We start from the raw sequence: 21,400 nt of genomic DNA, 5'->3' as shown, positions 1-21,400 counted from the left end.
TAAATGGGATATTTGAAATTTTCAATCTGTCAAAAAATAAAAGCGCATTGCTGACTGCATTATTTAAGCATTTGTCAAAATAAAAATGTATCGAGAGAAAATGTGCAATAAGATTTGATTCATTTAAACTTTTGACGCGGCTGCTTAGGAAATAAATATCTTTTAGCGCCGGCGTCCTGGCCTAAGGGTAGTGCGTCTTCCCGGTGAACCGAGCATCCCATCGAGACCTAATTCGGGCATGGTTGTTCTTTACTCTGTGTTCTATCTGTGAGGTGTGTGAAAGAGCCCCTGTAAAAATGGGTTGTACAAGTGAGTGTCATCTTCATATGAGCTAGAAGACAAACTTCTGCCCTCAGGGGCTTTTACCCTCAGAAGCACAAACTCGGCTTAAAATCGCTAACTTCGTCAGCGGGCTTGTTTATGGCAAATGCCATAAATAACAACACAACAACAACATATCTTTTAGCGCTCTATTATTATATTTTTATGTTTTTATATAAATTCTTCTTTTATATTACTATTTCGAAACTAAATATTCTTCATTGCAAATGATTGAGCGCATATTTTGAAATAGCCTGCGAGTAAATTTTTCATACATCCAACCATAAATTAAAGCTGCAGAACAATCTGAATTATAAAAAAAAAAAAAAATCGATTTTAAGTTCTCCTTTTGCATAGACGTACATGATCTATTTTCTAAATAGCGATCAGATTTGATTTTAATTTGACGTAAAAACTGTATTCAACCTATGAAGTAATGATATGGATGTTTATTACATTTTAAATTATAGCATTCGAGTTCAAAAGATGAGCCGCGCACCACTTTCATATAAATTTAATGCATCCTTTATAAGCAAGTGGAACTCAAAAAGCAACATTAATTTTCCATTATATTTTATTCTTTTATTTTTAGGTAAAATTAAATGTTGTCTTGGGGGCGTATAAAATCTTATCTTTATGGATAAGAAAAAATCTATTTAAGTAAACACACTTACCCCACAATTCTTCCATATTTCTCACACCACTCATCTAAGCACTTTATTGGGGTCTGCGAAAGGAAATTAAAAAAAAAAATGCTCTACACTTTTGAATATCATTTATTAGAAGCAGATTTTAAATATTATTTACGAGGATCCTTTTTCATGAAATTAAAGTAATAATATATCATAAAGGTGCAAAAATAAGATAAAACGTATATTGTAATAAAGAGAATATAATCTCAAAATAATTTGATTATTTTTAAACGATAAAACAAAGACGAAACAAAAAGAAACGCTCATAATCTAGTTACAAAGATAAAGATTTGAAGAATTATACATTGAAAAAAATTAAAGCGCGTTCAATTTCTGGAATTTTCTGAAGTTAATTGTTTTTAAGCAATGTTGCCAATAAATGTTTCCACTTCTTTATATATTTAACTAGTTTTATTGAAGATAATAAATTTTTATGACGTGCAATTATTTACTTACAAAATAAGGAAGTAACTGTAGAAACTTCATTATTTATTTTTCTGTATGTGGCGTTACGAATAGAGCAAAAGGCAATCGGAGCCTTAGGAACTAATGAAACACTAATGATACATATATTTTTAACGTACGTATATTTTTTAACTACCGAAAACTTATAACAGTGCATATAATATTAAGTTTAAAAATATTATGGTCATTTATTTCTTGTATACGTAGCATAGAGAAAGTATAACAATTGTCGAAACATTCGAACTCCAGATTTTGATGAATATCCATGCTTTAGATCTCCCTGAATTCTTAAAACACATTTCTTGAAAATGTCCGTGTGTCTGTCCGACAAAGATAACTCAAAAGCGCATTGAGCTAGACTGCAGAAATTTGGTATACGGATTTTACACCAAATTTTCAGATCTCTATCAAATTTTGAGTAACATTTGTTATGAGGAAGTCCGTCTGTCCGAATATAAGTTAACACGGTAATTTCAAAATGAAGAGAGCTACATGGATAAGATTTAATACTCAATTTAACATTTATATTGTAGACATATGTTAAATTCTGAACCAAAACCAACATGTCTGTCCGTCTGTACTTTTAGAAATATGTAAACGCGATTATTTTAAAAGCGCAATGACTTAAGTATATCAAATGAGCTATGAGATTTTACACCAACTGACAAGTGCAGTTTTGTATAAAATCTTTGTTTTCATCGATTAATAAAAACGTGTCTAAAGCACAAATTCGATTTTCGGATACTTTTAACGGCACGCCAGGAATTTATCGTTAAATAACTAAGCCAACGATAACAAAATGGAATCAGTAAAAATCCTAAATTCACGTCAAAAGTCAATATTTCGTAACTATTGTACGCCTGTGTCAGACAAGGCGTTCTTTGGCATGACAAGTTTATAAGGAAAAGTTTTAGAAAGACCACTGCCGCTTGTTTTAACCCTTTCGAAGGCCGTGGGAAGTAGGCTTCCCAGCAAATTTATCAATCTTTGTATGAAATTATGTAGGTTGGCATAAGTTCTGACACATTTTTTTAGTAAGTCAGAAATTTAGATGCTTCAGTTCTTTATCTCAGACAAAATGATGTGTCTTGATTTGTTACTTCATTATTAATGAACCAAATTAATTAATGAATCAAATCAAATTAAATTTATCTAATAAGCTAAATGAATCCTTTTTCTCATTCTAATTTCAAGCCTAAAAATATTTTAACATAATATGACTAGAAAAAAATGGCCCTTTAAAGGGTTAAATAATTGTGCTTATATGGGTAAACAAAGCATTGTTACATTTCAAGTTCCTATATAACTCTATTATGTGGTTAAATGTTTTAAACATATCTTGAGAACTCCATAAATAAAGGACGTCATTTCACTTCTGCATAATCTAATTTTATCAGAGTTTTATTCATATTGAAGAAAGTCGAGATTATGCCGAGAAGATTACCTCTTTATTTTTTTATCTTCGTTTTCAGTGTGGAAAACAACTAATGCTATGTCATTGTGAGTGAAAGTGCATAACTCTGTCTGGCTATATTGTCTGGTATCGGATCACTAGACAAGAGGATGAGTAAGAAATCAGCGGGAGTAGTCTCTCTAAAACTTTGTCACATACTTTCTAATTAACTTCTCGTGCCAGAGAACGTCTTACATGGCACTGATGTGCAATAGCTGCGAAATATTAATCTTTGGCGTGAATTTGGCATTTTGATTAAATCTATTGTCACCCTCGGCGAGTTATTTGGCGATTCATTCCTAGCATGCGTTTGATAATATCCGGAAGTCGAATTTGTGATTTAGATAGGATTTTTTCAATCGATTAAAACAAAATCATCTATCAAATATATTTAAGTTACTGCGTTTTTGAGTTATCGCATTTACATGTTTCTAAACGAACAGATAGACAGACAGTCAACCCTTATTTGGATTTGTTTAAAATTTAACTGGCGTCTACATTATAGATATCAAATCTGTATACCGAATTTTATCCATCTCGCTCTCTTAGTTTTGAAATTATCGTGTTAGTTTATATTCGAACAGTCGGACAGGCAGACTTCCTCTCAACGAATTTTGCTCTAAATTTGACGGAAATCTGCAAATTTACACTAAATTTGCAGATTTGCAGAAGACCACCTAGCAAATTTCAACCAACTAGCTCAAAGCATTTTTGAGCTATTTTTGCAACAGACAGACCGACGGACATTTTTCAAAAATGTTCTTTTCGAACTCGGGATGTCGAGGTTCCTCAAAACCTTGAGTTCGAATTTTTTTAACGATTACAGTACTTTTTCTACACTACTTTTTGAAGACATATACTACGTATAATACGATGATAGATATACGTAAAAATAAATATAAACTTTTTTTAGTAACTTTTGAATTTTATTTTAATTCATCATTAGTTTTTTTATTTCCATTTTAATCAGAGATTTTAAAACACGATAATTTTTTAAAAAGATGTGTTCGTGTATCAACAAAAATAAAATGCAGACAAACTTACTATAAAACTAAATCTTATTACATTATAGATAATATTGTCAAATTTACATCAACTTATTTTCATTCAAAATTCTAGCATCGTTTTTAAACAATAAATTAAAAGTTCCAAAAAATATGACTGTTGCCAATCTGAATTTTACAACTATTTACAAAATAAAATGTATAATTATTAGAATAATCGTTAGCTACTTTTAAATAAAGTATTTATGATTTATGTCGCAACAGATACAATAATTGGGAAGCTAATAGAAGAAATTTAGTTGTATCCGAAATATAAAACGTAACTAAAGTGACTTCGTTCTTTGAAATAAATTGTCTTTTACTTTTTAACATTTTTGAGTGTAACATTTGAAAATGATTATTTTTCTTTGTTTGCATAAAAGAACAAAAGTTTGATTGAAGAAAAGTATAGTGTTCTTGGAACCAATGTTTAATTCAAAGAGAAAAAAAAATGTTTATATACAAACAGGAGAAAGTTGAAGATCAGAAGTTTACTGACTTTTGTCGCCAATTCCAGCATGTTTCCAAAGAATAGGCTGGGTTCTGGTCCTGGAATACCATGATCTTTGAGGAAAGAGAAACTTCGTTTTCTGTATCTGAAAAATACAAAACGTTATCCATAAATATCCGTTTTCTTAAAAAAACATCATGTTACAAAATTAATAAAAAAGTGCTGTGAGAATAATCAGAAAAAAGTTTCTTCTTCCATGATATTCGGTTTGTCAACGGCAAGCATCTTTTTCTCTTATACCGGCATCTTATATTAATTCCTGTTTACATTTATTTGACTTTTCCTTGATTTAATTAAAATATACCAACAGTATTTCAATGTTGCCACCATTCTGATAATATTTTGTTTTAATTAATATTGTCAAATTGTTGGCAACATTGAAACTCATTTTTTAAACTATTTAAATAGGTACATAATCTTAATAACCTATTTAAAATTGTTGGAAATTCCTTTTTTTCACTAGTGATAAGAACTGCTATTAAATCGTAGCGTAATTTTAATTTTTGGTGAAAAATTTGGAAACTTTTATCCAGAAATAAATGTATGAAAGTTTACTTAAAAACTGAACGTTGCAAACAGTACGGAATAAAAAACGTAATGCATATGTTAAATTATTATTATTATTGATTTATATATCTTGTGGGAGAAAAAATGGTTAAAAATTTTTGTTACAGAATCTATCAATTGTCTCTCTGTCTTGTGAAAACATTTAGTATTTTCTTTTGTGTTCAACTTCTATAAAGAGAAATAAAAATATGCGAGAAGCAGAAAATAATATCTCTCACAATAATCAAATTGTTAATATAGTATAGATATGATAACGAAATCAACGAATCAAAAAGTAACACTAACTAATAACTAACGAATCAAAAAGTAACACTGATAGCTTATCAGCAAAATAGATAATTTTCAAGTATTTCAGATATCGCATAATCATAGCCATTTTAGGTCACACATCATAAGACATGTCGTTATGTAGAAGTTAAAGATATTCTAAGGAATAATAACTCTCTTATATATTAAAAAAAATTTTTTTTTTACTGTGAGCATGCCTATAGTTTATCTTTTTTTTCTTTGCCTATATATATAAATCATATTTTCTGTAGCATATATTCAACTTGCTCTGTAATATGCGACAAGTAATTAGTTTCTCATATATTTCTCATATAGAGAGAAAATATAGTAATCGTTAAAAAATTCGAAATCGAGATTATGACGAATCTCCTCGAATTTTTTAGATCTCCTCGAATTCGAAAAATATATTTTTAAAAAATGTTGTCTGTGACAAAAATAACAAAAAAAAAAAAAAAAAAAAAAATACTTTGATCTAAGTGAAAAAAAATTTGGTATACGACTTTGATAGAAATCTACAAATTTGGTTTAAGGTGTACGAACACAATTAAGAGATTTTTTTTTAAATTTTAACTTTAAAAATCCTGTTTTTTTACAGTAGGTCATTAATATATGTTTAAACTCATTTCAGTGAGAAAAAACCATATTACACTAATTATTAATTAATTAAATAATATTTAATGAGTTAATTAGCCTATTTTTTGAAACATGATATCTTAAATTCTAATATGTACAGAAACACAATTCTAGTTGGAAATGATGCCTAATATGAGTGTTCATGTTGTCTGCCTCAATCAAGTTATAAAAATATATAGTTTTTTTAAACAATTTTTTCATCAACGGTGAATAGAAAAAGCGAGATTTTTTCTGTCATTTTAACTTTTAAATAGCTATTAAACATTTATTTCTATAAATATAACTTTGATTGAAGCACAAAACATCCACTCTTTCATACAGATTATTTTGATATATAAATAATTGTATTTGGTTCATTTCTTGTTGAGTTATGACTGTTTGAATGAAGCAACATAGTGGGAAAATATCATTCTTCATAAAATGAGTTTTAATAAAACCGTAATTACAGTTATTAATGAAAGCACCTCAAGAAAAATAATTATAACTCGAGAAATATTTCGAATATTGACAACTTCTTGGTATCGTTTGAAAGCTAAGGTATCAGAGAACATTATTAAGCAATAAAAAAATATTCGATATTTTGAACGATTTTCGAAGTTTCAAGTGTGTACATACACCTTAAAGTTTGAGCAAAATCTGCTCGGAGGAAGTCTGTATGTCCAGCTGTTCGAATATAATTTAACACGATATCTACAAAACGAAGAGAACTAGATAGATAAATTTCGATGCTTATAATTAACATCTCTAGTCTTGATATCTGTCATGCGTTGAGTCAAATCCTACAAAGGATTAACAGTCTGTCGGTCTGTACGTTTAGAAATATATAAACACAATAACTCAAAGAGGCAGTAACTTAAATATATCAAATTTGGTATGTACATTTGTGATTTTGTGTCAAATTTGTATTTCAATCCGTTGAGAAAATTGAGTCTAAAACACAAATTCGATTTTAGCATTCTTTAAATTGCATGTCAGGGATTAAGTGCTAAAACACTCGCCAAAAATGACACGACAGATCCAGAAAAAATGTTGAATTCACACAAAAAAATGTTTCGTTTCGTGGCGAGCTAGTTTCGGGGAAAGCATTCTCGCTGGTTTTTGAATATAAAGTAGTTAAGTGATATTTATTATATAGGGTAAAGAGCAGAATGTGACAATATTCCTGGTTATTTGTTGAAAAGATGACAATAAAAGAAAGACTAACGCATTAACACTTCTCGCCGGAAAATGTATCGTTACAACTGCATTGCGTTTTATTTCAAATGCAACTTTTGAAAAAAATTCTCTGATACAAATACGAAACTATTTAGTTTATTCTTAAATTTTTTAATATCTGTTTGATTTTGTCGCTTGTGAGATTTGATTAGAACTTCTCAAATTAACAATTTCTTGTGAAAAATGCTAACGATAATTTATTCACATTTTTTAAGAACTCCTTTTTTGTAAATATCAGTTTAATTAAAATTCTTTTCTTACAACTATGAGCGTTATTTTTCACCCAAACGAATTTGTTCAGTTCCATATCAATTTTATGGATTAAAAGAATTTGATGTTCCAGCATTTTGGTAATTAGGGAAATGTTACTTATATTATTTTCTTGGTGCTAAATGCTGATGCAACAGTTTTAAAATGCAGTTGAAACAATGTTATGCAATTTATAAACATTTTATACTTGAAAATATATAAAATTCTTTTCCTTTAATTAAATGCCTAACTAATCACCATTGAAGCAGCCAAATAATTTATTTTGAAGCAATTTCCCCCACTTATAATGGCACCTTAAGCTGCTATTGTAATAAAGACAATATTATCACTTTAAACGCGTGTAGTTGAAGCAGTATCAATATCAATAAATTCTTGCTCTTCACTGTGAAGCTGTGTATAATAAAAATGGGCGGAGATTTTGAGAGATAAGCTAGCTATTTTAAATTCCATATCAAACAAAACCATGTCATTCATTCAGACCTACAGATTGCCAATTGTTTGACAGATTTAGATCAACATTTCATATGATTTTATGTTTTAGATGCTTGACTTATGTATCAAATTTTATCTGTTTAGCTCTTTTTATATTTATCAACTTCATTTCCAGTCGAACAAACAAACAAGCATAGTTCCTCTGAATGAAATTCATTTAAAATGTATTTATTTAAATATTTGAATTTTTTATATTTTGTAAATTTTTTAGCGAATCATCGATGGTTTGTGGTTATTACAAAAATATTTGAAAATCGAATGCGCATTTTGATCGCCTTTTCCTTAATTAATTGGGACCAACATTTTATATAGAACTACATTTACAATCTCAAGAGGCCATTCCAAATTTCATCTATTTAAATCATTGCGTTTATATGCATGTGACAATAACGATCGAAAGATGGTCAACTGTTAGAAAAATTTGATTCAAAATTGATTTTGAAAAATAAGAATCTGCATTTTCGATGCTGAATCTGTGTACCAAATTTTATTTATCTAGCTCTTTGCATTTTGTGAAGATTGTTTCTCTTGTCTCGGACAGCCAAATAGATAAATTTCCTCTTAATAGTTTTTGTTCCAAATTTGCCAGAAATCTACAAATGTTGTTTTTAGTCCTTATATCAAATCTTATCTCGGACAGCCGAATAGACAGATTTCTTATTAATAGATTTTGTTAGAAGTCTATAAATGTTGTTTTTAGCCAAATTTCATCCGACTTGTCCAAAGCATTTTTTAGTAATTGTGTTCAGATACGGATATAATTCCAAAAACATGTTATATTCTTTTGAACAAAGTATACAAAGTATAAACATAGAATGAAAATTCAAAATCAGAAAACGATTTCAAATAGTTTAGTTTAACAATTAAATAAACTGTATTTGATAAGTATGAGTGTCGAATATTATTAATAAAAATGTCTTTGATGAACGAATGGTTGGCATGGAATCTGGCAGAAAGAAGGCAGTCAATATGGCCTGGAAAATTAAAAACTCTAAAGGGCAAATATAATATTATATATAGTTGATGTGCAGTTTATGTAATTTCATCTATTTTGTGGACAATTATGTGTTTAACAAACAGGCATGAATCCAAAAATGAGTCTTCAGATATTGATAGCCGGATGTTGATTTATTAATAACAAGAAACTTAATTTTTGTTTGGCAGCAGTTCTCTCTCTTTGTAAACGAGAAGGCAAAGTTGTAGTATTTATCTTCATTATGCTGATATCTCATTAGTTGGTGACATTGCATTAAATTTGTGTGTTATAAGTTATTTAGAAATTATGTAAATATAGAATTTAAATATGTGTAATGGATCGTTATTGGGAAATTTGTTTTATATAATAGTCATTACAATGTCATTCAGTCATAAAACGGTAAAAAAAAATTTATGTTGCTAATTATGATCAAATTCGGACAAAAAATATTCGGTCAATGTATTACACTTAAAACTTTATTAAAACGTAAAGAAAACTTTTAAATCTAATGTTTCTTACTTTAAATAATATTAATGTAATATTCATTATTTTATTATTCCTTTATTAGGTATTTAACCCACAAGCTGCGTAACTCTATAAAAATCATTATGTAGATGCGATGTTTGCAAATAAGTTGAAATATTTTTCAAACAAAGTGAACTGATTCTATATGTTACACGATAATAATATAATAAAATTCTGTAATCGTAAAAATAAACACTTTAAACTGCGAAATCGCAGGATGCAAAAGAAAATGGACTGATTGTCAACCCGTGAAAATCGCGGGATACGTAGCTGGGGCGGGAGGGTTAATACAATATCTCTCGCTTTTAAATACATTTCTAGTATCCAAAGAAAAAGCCGAAGCACAAAATTATGAGTTAGTTTATTTAATTCTTTCTGCAACAAATCAAATTGGAATAATTACATTCATCTTTGATTAGCGATTAAATATAATTAGAATAACTGTATTCATCTCTTATTAGCGATTAAAGATAATTAGAATAACTGTATCCATCTCTGATTAGCGATTAAATATAATTAGAATAACTGTATCCATCTCTGATTAGCGATTAAATATAATTAGAATAACTGTATCCATCTCTGATTAGCGATTAAATATAATTAGAATAACTGTATCCATCTCTGATTAGCGATTAAATATAATTAGAATAACTGTATCCATCTCTGATTAGCGATTAAATATAATTAGAATAACTGTATCCATCTCTGATTAGCGATTAAATATAATTAGAATAACTGTATTCATCTCTGATTAGCGATTAAATATAATTAGAATAACTGTATTCATCTCTGATTAGCGATTAAATACCCAAGCAGCAAGAGAAGTCGCTAAACGATTGGCCAAGCATCGCAGCCATCTGATATACGCCGCCCGTATTTTGCCAATGTCACCTTTGCATTGGCGCGACATCGGATTTTGACCATATTTTTTTCTGTCGCCTCTGAAGATCGCTTTTTCATCGGGGCGAACTCCTACGGCGACTTAGTGAAAAAGACCGGCTCAAAGCAATCGGCCCATAATCGCCTCGATGTCGGGAAAGTTGCTTTTCCTAGGTGGCGCTATGCGAACATATTTTAGAAATTTCCCATGAATCACCTGGCGTGTATTGGATTTTGAAATTCAACCAGCAACGCATACTGTCATTTCAAGAAACTTGGTAAGTGTAAAGTTTTTATTATTATATATTTGTAAATAATATATTATTTATTCTAAATAGTGAATAAAAAAGATTATTTTTGTTGAAGCCGTTCGAACTCGTTGCTTAACATGGAGTTGCACGTGATATTATTAGCGTTAGGCGTAAACTACGATTATCATTTCTTTTCTTGTTTGTATTCTTTTCAAGTGATTTTATTTCGTATCTTTTTTTTGTGTGTGTGTCTGTTCTTAAATTATTGCAGATATTTTTCCATTTCATTTACAATGCCTTTCCTTTTGTTAACAACAATTTTTAATGAAAAAAGTTTTAAAAAAATATTAGATTACGTTCTTATGTTTTGGTTTTGCAATAACATTTGTGTTATTATTTTTATTTCGACATAAAGCTAAAAAAAATAGATTAGCAGAATATATTTATTGTAAATTTCAAAAAAAAAAATCTTTAAAACTTGCAATTATGTAGTTATATTTGAATACTCTTATGTGAATAGTTTATAATTATTTCACCTTTCATAAAATAGTAACATAAATTTTACACCCATTAGTTTATATTATTTTTCTCTATTGTCCTAAACATTATTATAATATTTGCCTATATAGTTTTATCAGATTGAAAACATTATCAAGCTTATGAATTTCTATATATCTATTTTACTCCTTAATTACATATCTCCAATTGTCAACAAATATTTTATTTGTACTTTTAAAAGAAGTGAAAGCTCAATCATTATTCTAATTAAGGAATATGTTTTTTAGGTTCATCAAATCTGCAAAAAGAAGAGTGAACTTGAAGAAAAGTATATGTATAATTCTTTATATGTATTACCAGCAAAATATGAAATCCAGTATTCTATAGAATGCCCAAGCATTGTATATAATGCCTAAAACAAGCCAGTAATGTATGAAACAATTTGTATTTCATACATTTTCTAAGCATTCTATAGAATGCCAAATGACAACCTGGCAAAGTATGAAATACATCTCTCATTCAATGAAATAAAAATTTTGTGCAACCTTGGTTTCAAAACTGAAAATGCAATTAAAGATAAAATAAATTTTAAAATTGATCTATAAATATAAACAAAAAAAAATTTCTCAATATTTTTTTGGAAACTACTGTGCAAGTTTCTATTCCTGACTTAAAGAAAGAGCAAAATATTGGAAGTTATAATTAATGTGACGGAGTATGGTTTCTACCTACTTGGAACATCAGAAGGAAATTTAAAACAATTATATCTCCCAATTCACTTTATATCCTAAGAACTTGTTTAGAATTGAAGATATTCCAAATCAGAAAATTTCTCTCTGGTCAGTTGCAATTACTCAGAGCAGTGGAAGCAATCAAGGATTTATCAGATGTATGTGTTTAAGTGCCAAAATATGTAATGTCTTTTCGTGAAAAATGTAGTAAAACTTCAAAATGTTGTAATGTGATAGGCTTGAATGACAAGTAGGTAAATTTTAATTTCTGATTTTTTTATCTGAAAACTTATTTGCCTTAATTAGAAAGGCATAAATTTTGTTTTGTACAAATTTTATTTTTCTATATAATTTGAATAAATTTTTTTAATGGCAACCTCATTATTTTTTCAGACTGACAATTCAAGTGATTTTAATTCTATTTAGCTTAGTTAATTTTCCTTTTCATTTACAATTTTTCTATGAAAGAAGTTTAATATAGTATTAAATAACATTTTTATATTTTGGTATTGAAATAACATTTGTGTAATTATTTTTATTTTGACATGAGGCTAAAAAAAAGTTTAGCAGAATGTATTTATTTTAAACTTCAAAAAAAAAAACTTTAAAACTTGAGATTATGCAGGCACTTTTGAGTTCTCTTATATGAATAGTTTCAAAGTATTTCGCATTTCATATAACAGTAACATAAATTTTACTCCCATTAGTTTGAGTTTTTTTTTCTTTATTATCCTAAACATTATTATAAAGTTTGCTTACACAGTCCAGTATCAGAACAAAAATATTATGCTTATGAAGTTCTATAAGACTTTTGCTTGTTAATTACTCATGTCCACTTGTCAACAAATGTTTTATTTGTACTTTTAAATGAAGCGAAATCTCAATTACTATTATAATTGTTTTCTAGGTTCAGCAAAAAGGAAAAATGAAATGTATAAATAAATGTATAATTTTTTATATGTAGCTGAAGATTCAGTTATACATATATAGAATATTTATATAAATGTGTGTGGATTTTTAGAAATTTCAAACTCTTCAAGTATTACATAATAAATAAAGTTTAAATAATTTTTTTATAAATTACTTTGTGTCAATATTATTTATTCTTCTAAATTATAAGTCATAGTTTCAGGATTTTGCTTGGGTGTATAAGTCATTACAGAAAATTCAGTAAAAAATTTCAAGTAAATTATTATTTTACTTTGTATTTCTAAAATATTATTTAATGAAGGTCTTTGTAAAGAAATTGTTTTGCATAGTCGTTTTTCTTTTCTCCTAAAAATAAAGAGGGGAAAATAATAATTAAAAAAATATTTGTCTAAAGAAATTTTGTATAATTGAAAGTAGTGTTTACATTTTTAGGTATGGAGTTTTTGTAAAATATTCAGAGTTAATCATAGATCAAATTTGGTTCTTGTGCCATGAAACAAAACCAAACTAATCATAGATTTTTAAAAAAATTAGAAATTTGAAGTAAATTGTTAATTTGTGCTTGTAAAATGTTATCAATTGGACATTAGCTAACACTAACATTTGTAATAAAGTATAAAATTTCTACACCATAAAGTAACTTTGTAAGTTAATAATAATAAAGTAACTTTGTAAGTTAATAATAAGATTTCGTATAAGTAAAAGAAGTGTTGTATTTTTGTGCATGGAATTTTTGTGAAACATATTTTTCAAATATTCAGAGTTAATCATAGATCAAATTTGGTTATTTTGCCACAAATCTAAACCTCACTAAACATAAATTATGAAAATATTAGAAATTTGAAGTAAGTTATTAAATAAGAAGTAAGTTTGTGCTTGTAAATTGTTGTTTATTGAATATTAGCTAACACTAACATTTATAATGAGGTTTAAAATTAATGCAATATGAAGTAACTCTGTAAATTAATAGTAAATAAAATTTCCTATAATGGGAAGAAGTGTTCCATGTTTGGGTATGGAATTTTTGTGAAATATTCAGTGTTAATCATTAATTAAATTTGGTTCTTGTGCTACAAAACCAAACAACTAAATATAGATCAAGAAAATATTAGAAATTTGAAGTAAATTATTAATTTGTGCTTGTAAAATGTTGTATGTTGGACATCAACCGACACTAACATTTATAATGTGTAAAATTTCTACAACTTGAAGAAACTTTACATGTTAATAGTAAATATAAGGAATTTTGTAGAATTGAAAGAAGTGCTGCATTTTTGTGTATGGAATTTTTGAGAAATATTCAGTGTTAATCAAAGATCAAATTTAATTCTTGTGCCATAAAACCAAACTAATCATAGATAATAAAAAAAATATTAGAAATTTGAAGTAAATTATTATTTTGTGCTTGTAAAATGTTATCTATTGGACAATAGCTAACACTAAAATTTATAATGAGGTATAAAATTTCTTCATGAAGTAATTTTGTAAAATCAATAGTAAATAGAATCAGTAAAATTGAAAGAAGCGTTACATTTTTGTATATGGAATTTTTATGAAACATATTTGTGAAATATTCGGGGTTTAACATTGATCAAATTTTGTTATTTTGCTACAAATCTAAACCTCACTAAACATAAATTATGAAAATATTAGAAATTTGAAGTAACTTATTAATTTGTGCTTGTAAAATATTTTCTATTGAAGAAACATATAATAGGAATTATATAATTTAGTGTTTGAAACTATTTTTAACCAATGCATTAAATTTTAGGATGTTAAAATAGGAATTTGTGTTTTATTCATTATTCTTTAGGAATTATTTGTTTATTGCTCACATTAAGCAATATAAAAGTGTGTATAGTAAAATATATATATATATATATATATATATATATTTTTAATAGGAATTATATATTTTTCTGTTTCGAATTTTTATAAAATAGCTTTTAAAAACAAATGATATAGGCAATATATATAATACATCTACTTTTAAATTTCTAATATCAGTTAAAATCATACTGATTAATTATATAATTGAAACTTTGATTATGTTAACATTTCTTCCCATGCATTAAACAATGAAAATAAATAGGAAATATCAATGAAGGAAATAAATCTTATATGTAGATAGATGTTCAGGGGATCAAATTTAAAATTATTTCAGATAATTTTAACATTTGTTTATTTTTTTTAAAGAACAGTAAAAAAATGTCATTTAAACATTTTATAGGGTAAAATTGTGGTAAAATCTATGCTATAATAATAGTTAAAAAAAAGTTGGAAGAATTGTTAGAATGACATTTTCCATGAATTTTTATCGAAAACAAGTATTTTATGGAATTTTAAATTTATCAAAATAAATAACAAACACTATTATTAATAGGTAAAAAAGAAAAGTAAACTATTCAAAATATCTCGTATTTTCAGGCTTTTGACAAAATTTTGAAAGTATGATAGTTTTAAATATTATGACACTAGTTTCTAGAGTTTGAGAAAATTGAATAACCATTAAACTTATATTTCAATTTGACACCAGCAAGTGTTCAGAAATAAATTGCCTATTGATTGGCATTTGGTTGCCCATTGCTAAAATACATGGGGAAATGATTGGTATTGGGTCGCCCATTGCTAAAACACATGGGGAAATGATTGGTATTGGGTCGCCCATTGCTAAAACACATGGGGAAATGATTGGTATTGGGTCGCCCATTGCTAAAACACATGGGGAAATGATTGGTATTGGGTCGCCGATTGTTAAAACACATCGGGAAATGATTGGTATTGGGTCGCCGATTGTTAAAACACATCGGGAAATGATTGGTATTGGGTCGCCAATTGTTAAAACACATCGGGAAATGATTGGTATTGGGTCGTCGATTGTTAAAACACATCGGGAAATGATTGGTATTGGGTCGCCCATTGATAAAACAGGTCGCGAAATGCTTGGTATAACGTTGCCCGTGATAATAACAAGTCGCCAAAGTATCGGCAAATTCGTCGAAAACAAATCGGGGCGACCATCGCGCGGCGAACCGCCGGGGGACATGATCAATGTCGGGGCGAGATCGCCTCCGATCTCGCCCCAATCTCGCTCGTTCCGTGGGGCGATGCTTGGCCAATGGTTGGCCAACGATCTTTTGCTGCTTGGGTATAATTAGAATAACTGTATTCATCTCTGATCAGGTATTAAATATAATTAGAATAACTGTATTCGTCTCTAATTAGTAACTAAAATACTCCCGACATATGCAAAGTTACGTTACCGAATAGAGAAAATGAATTCATACTTACATCAGCCATAAAGCTACAACACCTACAGCAAGGATCGTAAATGTCCACATGCCTGCTCTTAAAACTGGCTTTGTTAACTCAATTGTTGTTAATCTACTCATAAATAATGAAGTGATAAGCTCAAGAACATTGGGTCGTGTTTTAAAGTTTACTTTCAAATCTTATCAACATGACAATGTTATTTTTTTATATTTAAAATAGTTTACTTTCGGACCTCTGGGATATTGTTCTTTTTTCTCATGTTTTTTTTGAAAGAGTTTTTATAATCTCGATAAAAAGGAAACCTTTTATTCCAATGATATTGATTTCAAACAATGTATTATTTTTTTGAAAGTGAGAGAGTAGATAATTTAAGTGATATTGCAGCCAAATATTTTACGTAATTAGGAATAACTAAGTAAATGATTTCTTTTTTTAAAATTCAGTGATATCATGTTTGTTTAAAAACAGTTCGTATTTCCATAAAAATGAATACTGCTTTCAAATCATTATTGTTACGAGCGCCTTTGGCTAAAAACTAGATTTAACTTTAAGTATACAAGAGATATAACTTACTTTCAGAACTCTAAAGTCAGAATTAATTGCGCGTGAAACCAATATACTGTTTTTGTATATGGCAACTATACAGAGCAAGCAACTATATATAGCAAGTAAATAGAATTGTAAAGAAGTGAGAATAAAATTCAGTCAGATTAACAACGAGTGAATTATTTCACACTAGCCGCCTTTGGCGACCAGCCGGTTCGCCAATCTTAATGTTCGTTTAAATTTTAATAATTAAATAGGTTGAACCGGAGTTTAACCCCCTTCTTCGCCAAGTTGCGATAACGCGCCAAAGCTGACAATCTTCATTATGCAATATAATTGAACATCTGCTCCTTTGCTTTTGAACATTTCGCAAGGCCGTTGTTGACGATTTTTAAAAATTTCGCCAAGCATGGGGTTAAACTCCAATCGTACCATTAAATATTTTACGCAATTCCAACTTTAATAGATTCTTCAGCAAAATATTTTAAAACTTCAAATTTTGAGTCAAATAATTCACTCATAATATTATAAAGGCCTTCAGTCATAACGTGATATGTATCTTTCTCATTTTCTGTTCCCCCTCGTAGAATTTATGGTTTAAATTAAAGTGTAAATGATTAATCTGCAATTAATATAATAATATTTTTTACTGAAACAAAGCATTTTTTTAATAATATGATTATTGATAATAGAGTCACAGAGCGTTTAAACTTTATGGGCACTAAAGAATATCTTTCTTAATTTATGTAATATCTCAAGAATTTGTCAACAAAATTTTCTCAGATTCATCATGAACAGATCGATTCATTAACAATGTTTCATTTTAAATGCATCAAACACTAAGAAAATAAAATGAATCGTTTAAAATAATCGGTCGAAAACAGGTTTTAAAAAACTACTTAAAAAACGATGTACTTAAAACTATAAGCATGTACAAAATATATATATATAACTAACAAAAATACAATTTACTTACAAAAGCATGCAACTAACCTAAAAATAATTTAAATCATCCGTTGGTTGTCATGTCAACAATCAGAACACAATGCGCATGCGTGAATTTTCTTCGCCAGTTGGGGTAACGCTATGCAGATTATACATTTTTAATTTCCTTTATTCTGTGTTATTTTAATTCAAAAGTACTTCAGAATGAATCTGAAACATGGATTAATTAACAATGTTTCATTTTAAATGCATCAAACATTAAGAAAATAAACAGAATCGTTTGAAATAATCCGCCGAAAAATGTTAACCCTAGCCTCATTACTGTTGGGAGAAAAAAAACTGAAGCGTTACTCATTTGGCGGTGGGGGAAATGGAAGATTTTTTTGGCGAAAAAGTTGGCGGTGGGGAAAATGGTAAATTTTTTTGGCGGGAAAGTTAGTTTTTAATTAATAATTAAAATTTCAAAAAAAGGGACCCCAGGTGCACATTCCCGACATGTACCAAATTTGGTAGCTGTATGTCAAATTACTTGGCCTGTAGAGCGCCAACACACACACACACACACACACACACATTGAGCTTTATTATAAGTATATAGATAGATTACGAACGCACATCTTTGAATCTTATTAGAGGAGACACGACTGAATGAAATGAAATTCAGATAGTCTCAACAATTATTTCAAATAGTGAATCATTTTTTTCTTAAAATGAGAATGTAGTCAATTTAAGCGATATTATTTTCACGTATTTAATGTCATCGAGAATAGCTAAGTATTTGATTTTTTTTTTCAGTCACTAGTGGCATCATGTCTTTACTTTCTCGTATAAGAGAAAGCATTGTAATTGCCAAAAAAAAATTAGACCTCGATATTTTAATAAATATCCTATCACCCTGAATCCGGAAAAGTTTATTTCTGTAGTTATGTTTACCTGTCTCTGAACACGATAACTCAAAAGCGTTTTGAGCTAGACAGATGAAATTTTGCATGTAGTCCTTGTGCATTTTAATCATATTTTGAAAGAAATCCATTCGCAGGAAGTCTCTTTCTCTGGTTGTGAGAATGTTTGTTAACATGAAAACTACAAAACATTAAAAGCAAGATACACAAAATTTGGTGCACAGATAAAGAATATGAAGTGTAAATTTTAAGAAAATTTTGAATTAAATCCTTCATGTTCGTCTGTCGATCTGTATTTTCCAACACATGTGAAAGTGATAGCTCAAACACGTAAGAATTTAAGTAAATGGAGTTTATTATGTATTCTTGTGACTAAATCCTCTGACAAAATATTTGTTTCATTCGACTGAAAAAAGGATGTCCAAAATTTATATTCGTTTTTATATTATTATTATTATATTATGAAACGAAAAACCAGCTTTCATATCTAGGACTCTGAAAATAAAAATCCGACCAATCGTGTCGTTCTCGCTCTTGCCAAAGCGCCATCATTTTATGCAGGAGTAAGGGAAGGTAACACTTATATATTTTTTTATAAGAGAAATCTTCTGGGAGAATATTCCAACAGTTTCCCCATGGCTGATTGGTCTAAAATTACGAAACTATTGATTGTTCTAAAGTAATAATATTTAAAATTTCACACCTCGACGATATTTAGCCGTATGAGGTAAAACATTTTAAAGAAAATTTATCTATTTAAAAGTTGGTGAGTGAATAATATTTCATTGGACATGCTTTCTTAGGACCAAAAGATTGTATAGAATTGTATTTACATTTAATAAATTTTCAGAAGTAAATTTATTAACTAAAACAGAATAAAGTATTATTATTTACATCATTTGAATCGTTTTGAAAGTAAAATTTAAAACTGAATTTTACGATGAATCAAAGAAATTTTTATTGAACAACTATTTGAGATATTGCATTAATTATAAAAATATTCTGTAGTTAGCATAATATTTAACTACTAAGCCTTCTGTTTTCTGTGCTCATGTATTTAAAAAATGGATTTGATTTTAATAAAAATGTTTTAAATCTCTACCATTTCAATTTAAAGTTCACATTTTACAACAGCTGATTAAAAATTAGATACACAGTACAACAAACAGAACGGCGTATAGCCTCTATAGTAATTTGTGTTATACGCTTATCAAAGTTTGAAACAATATTTTACTCTAGAAGTTATTAAGAAACCAAGTTACATAAAATGTTTAGTTGAAAGTTTTAGCGAGTATTAATTTTGACGAACCACCTGGTCGTCAAAGACGGCTTGTATGGAATAAAGATTATTAGTTTTGAAACTTTTTGCGAGATTTCTGAGTTGATAAATTGGAAAGAGGGAAAACAAATGACATCGGAATTAAGTAAAGACAGTAAAGAGTATAAAAATAGAAAAAAAAAATAGAAAATCTATTTCAGAATTCCTCGAGCCATTATAATTTCAGAAGAAGCCGTCATATTTCAGAAGAAGAAACGCCTTTTTTGCATTTCATGGTCGTTCGTTTTTAAGAGAAATGACTCATTAAAAGTAATAATTTCTTGAGAAACATAAAAATTGTGAGCAAATATTGCAAATTATTGTGGAAAATGCCCAGAACATTAAAGTACAGGGTGTTTATTAATTATTGTTGGGGTTTCCATACCTCATAACTTTCGAATAAAAAATATTACGCAAAAACCGGTTACGTATTCGTAAATTACAACTCAAAGAATTTTATTAATGATATTAAAGTGTAAAGCTTGCACAATTTACACTTTGTAGGCATTCAGCTGAAGGCGATTATGTATTCGTAAATTACAACTCAAAGAATTATGTATTCGTAAATTACAACTCAAAGAATTATGTATTCGTAAATTACAACTCAAAGAATTATGAATACGTAAAGTACAACTCAAAGAATTATGTATTCGTAAAGTACAACTCAAAGAATCGCCTTCAGCTGAATGCCTACAAAGTGCAAATTGTGCAAGTTTTACACTTTAATATCATTAATAAAATTCTTTGAGTTGTAATTTACGAATACGTAATCGGTTTTTGCGTAATATTTTTTATTCGAAAGTTATGAGGTACGGAAACCCCGACAATAATTAATGAACACCCTGTATAAAAGCGCAATAACCCCTTAGAAGAAGAGGTTGCAAATTCAGATGGAAATCTTAAATCTGTTTTTAGGAATATGTAGATATAAATTTGAATATTTCTGTATCTCAAACGCAGATAAAGTAAAAAGTGACTGATAACGGTGTGCATCTTTTATTATCAATTAACGTATCACCACAGCTACTCCATTTAGAATAGAAAACAGTAGAAGTGACGTAATTTTATAACCCAGTTCTTTTTTACATAAATCCTAAGTACGCCTTCCGCCGAATCAAAGTCTGAATTGCAAATGATTTCTAGAGAAAATACATTCTGTTTTATTTTTGCATAAGTGAGATAAAAGATTCAGTCAGCAAAATTGATACATATTGGTTCAACTTTACTATTTTTGTGTACGAAGTATAAAGAAAATATTGTAATTATCAAAAAATTCGATAGAGAAAAAAATTCAAACTCGAGATTTTGTCGAATCTCCCCATTTCAAACTCGTATCGACTTCAAACTTCCCGAGTTCGAAACATATTTTTGTTTTTATGTCTATCTGTCCATTCATTCGTCTTTCTTTTGATAAAAATTATACAAATGCTTTGAGCTAGAATAATGAAATTTGGTCTACGATCTTTCCTTCAGAATTATATATTTCTGTCAAATTTGATCAAAATGCGTTTTGAAGAATTACGGTTATCCGAATATTAGTGTAGTGTTCTGGCTTATCCCACCTGGTCGACAGTAACATCAAACCAGGTATATGAGTTCGAACGCCTTCAAACAATGTAGCTCAGCCTCGGAACTCGAGAGCAGCTGGCTTTTATTGAAACCGATGCAGGCCAAAA

The 21,400-nt window shown here is 28.6% G+C and overlaps 1 protein-coding gene across 2 annotated transcripts in view; it reads right to left on the bottom strand.

Moving 5' to 3' along the window:
• LOC129957010 (cytochrome P450 3A9-like) overlaps nucleotides 1-16,171 on the bottom strand; it is a 44,789-nt gene extending 28,618 nt beyond the window's left edge. Inside the window, exons 1-3 of one of the 2 annotated variants that reach the window (XM_056069115.1) lie at nucleotides 16,032-16,171; nucleotides 4,474-4,570; nucleotides 996-1,048 (exon numbers count right to left, since the gene is read on the bottom strand). In XM_056069115.1, the coding sequence (XP_055925090.1) occupies nucleotides 996-1,048; nucleotides 4,474-4,570; nucleotides 16,032-16,132 (251 nt within the window). In that variant the 5' untranslated portion in view covers nucleotides 16,133-16,171. The remainder of the gene's footprint in view (nucleotides 1-995; nucleotides 1,049-4,473; nucleotides 4,571-16,031) is intronic. The other variant, XM_056069116.1, reaches the window with a different exon arrangement.
• Nucleotides 16,172-21,400: the final 5,229 nt, after the last annotated feature.

This window comes from Argiope bruennichi, chromosome 11 (genome assembly GCF_947563725.1).
Source record: "Argiope bruennichi chromosome 11, qqArgBrue1.1, whole genome shotgun sequence".
In the NCBI taxonomy this organism is placed as follows: domain Eukaryota; kingdom Metazoa; phylum Arthropoda; class Arachnida; order Araneae; family Araneidae; genus Argiope; species Argiope bruennichi.
Note: the sequence above shows the minus strand (reverse complement) of the source record. Positions and strands in the feature narration are given on the sequence as shown.